Raw genomic sequence first — 1,631 nt, 5'->3', positions numbered from 1 at the left:
TTCATGATCTGACAGTTGATTTTTATCAGAAATAATACGTTTAGCTTGTTGAATTATATCAGGATCCATTTCCATAATAGGCCAATGCTCATCACGATTTATCGAATTGTTATGAACGTAATATCTGTCGTCGTGAATGTCCATATCGTCACACACGACGGTAATCTTACCGTTTTTTAAATAATATGGAAATAAAAGAATTCTGTTGATGAAGAAGCTGAAAGGATTCCATCGTAAAAAACGCGTTTTTCTGTGGCTGAACCAATTTAACGGTTCGCCGAATGCTATGTCTTCAAGATAGATGATTAGGCGTACTCGGGAGATGAGTCCGATCAGTTCAGCTCTAGACAAGATTTCATTGATATCACTGACTGCTAGACCGTTAAGCAGATTAAGCAATACAATGGCGATGAGGAAGACAAACAGCACGAACACAATGTGACTGCAGATGGGATATGAGACAAACGAAATATCGTTAGAATTGAATTCGCCGGTGATCATGATGATAGTTTTGAAGAACGATTGTCCGGGATCGGAAAAATTTATGCTGCTCTTGAAAAGTATATGGAAAGCCAGAGCAAACGCGGCAATGAGGAACATATATGGAAACAGCAAACACACGTAATCGAGAGAAACTGTCCAAAACATTTCAAAGTTGGCGGACATTTTCGGATGTTGGGTGATCAGAGTTATCATCTGCACGGCGGACAATATGATTACAACGACGCCACTCCATAATCCTGCACCACACAACAAAATGAAGATGGATATAATTAGCACGACCTGTAGCCAGTTCTCCCAATCCATCACGTAACGGTAACGACAGCAGGCGCATTGGAAGATCTCCAGAATGGTTAAAAATAACCAATATACAATAACACAGGTCCGCAGAATACTCTCCGGATAGCAGCGAATTAGGAGAGTATTTCCCAAAGCTATGTCGAAACTATTACTGGCTATTGGCGTTCCACTATCGTTCGGAGAATTTTCATAAGTCATGCTCAAGATAATATAGGCATTCAGCAGAATGTGGAAAATCCCACAAAAGACGAGATTGGCGTACAAGATGTGCCGTATCTTGAGCCACTTGAGATAGAGAAAGGACGAAAGCAACGGATGTTTCAGCAGATGCTTGAGATTTTTGTGACGTGCGATGTACAGGAACACTTCCATCTCGCGAGTCGGCCGGTGAGTTGTGTCCTGTTGCGCGAAAACGTTCTGTGGCATCAAGCAACGATAGTCGAACTCGATTACGTCCTCGTTCGTTTGATCGCTTATCTCCTTCAAGCAGTCGTCGAAGTAGTCCGACAACGTGCACACCGGGATGTCTATAAGGGGCGGTATGTTGAACTTGTTCATGTGTCCAATGTAACTTCCTCGTTTGAGCAGCAGACTCATTGCTGTGCGATTATCTGCTCTGGCCGCGTAATGCAGCGGCGTGTTACCTTTTTCTTCAAAATTATAAATTATAGAATACAATCAGAACGAATCTGTAGAGATTTTAGAAATAGTCTCGAAAATTGAGAAATAATCTGTTTATGTTGAAAAGACTGTTGTTTCTCCGTTATTTATGACATTTCATACTCACTGTCAGTGCAACGGACATCCACGTTATTCTGTTCCAGAATTAA

General features: G+C 41.4%; 1 protein-coding gene across 1 annotated transcript; it reads right to left on the bottom strand.

Annotated features, from left to right (window-relative positions):
* Positions 1–3: 3 nt before the first annotated feature.
* On the bottom strand, positions 4–1,628 carry LOC112453213 (transient receptor potential cation channel protein painless-like; the record flags this gene model as incomplete). The annotated part of the gene is made up of 2 exons (XM_025013823.1): positions 4–1,451; positions 1,589–1,628. Coding segments are annotated over 2 exons (1,488 nt in total), but the record flags the coding sequence as incomplete, so codon positions are not given.
* Between the last annotated feature and the right edge of the window lie 3 nt (positions 1,629–1,631).

The sequence above is a fragment of the Temnothorax curvispinosus genome, unplaced genomic scaffold (genome assembly GCF_003070985.1).
Source record: "Temnothorax curvispinosus isolate PA1 unplaced genomic scaffold, ASM307098v1 QBEX01004144.1, whole genome shotgun sequence".
In the NCBI taxonomy this organism is placed as follows: domain Eukaryota; kingdom Metazoa; phylum Arthropoda; class Insecta; order Hymenoptera; family Formicidae; genus Temnothorax; species Temnothorax curvispinosus.
Note: the sequence above shows the minus strand (reverse complement) of the source record. Positions and strands in the feature narration are given on the sequence as shown.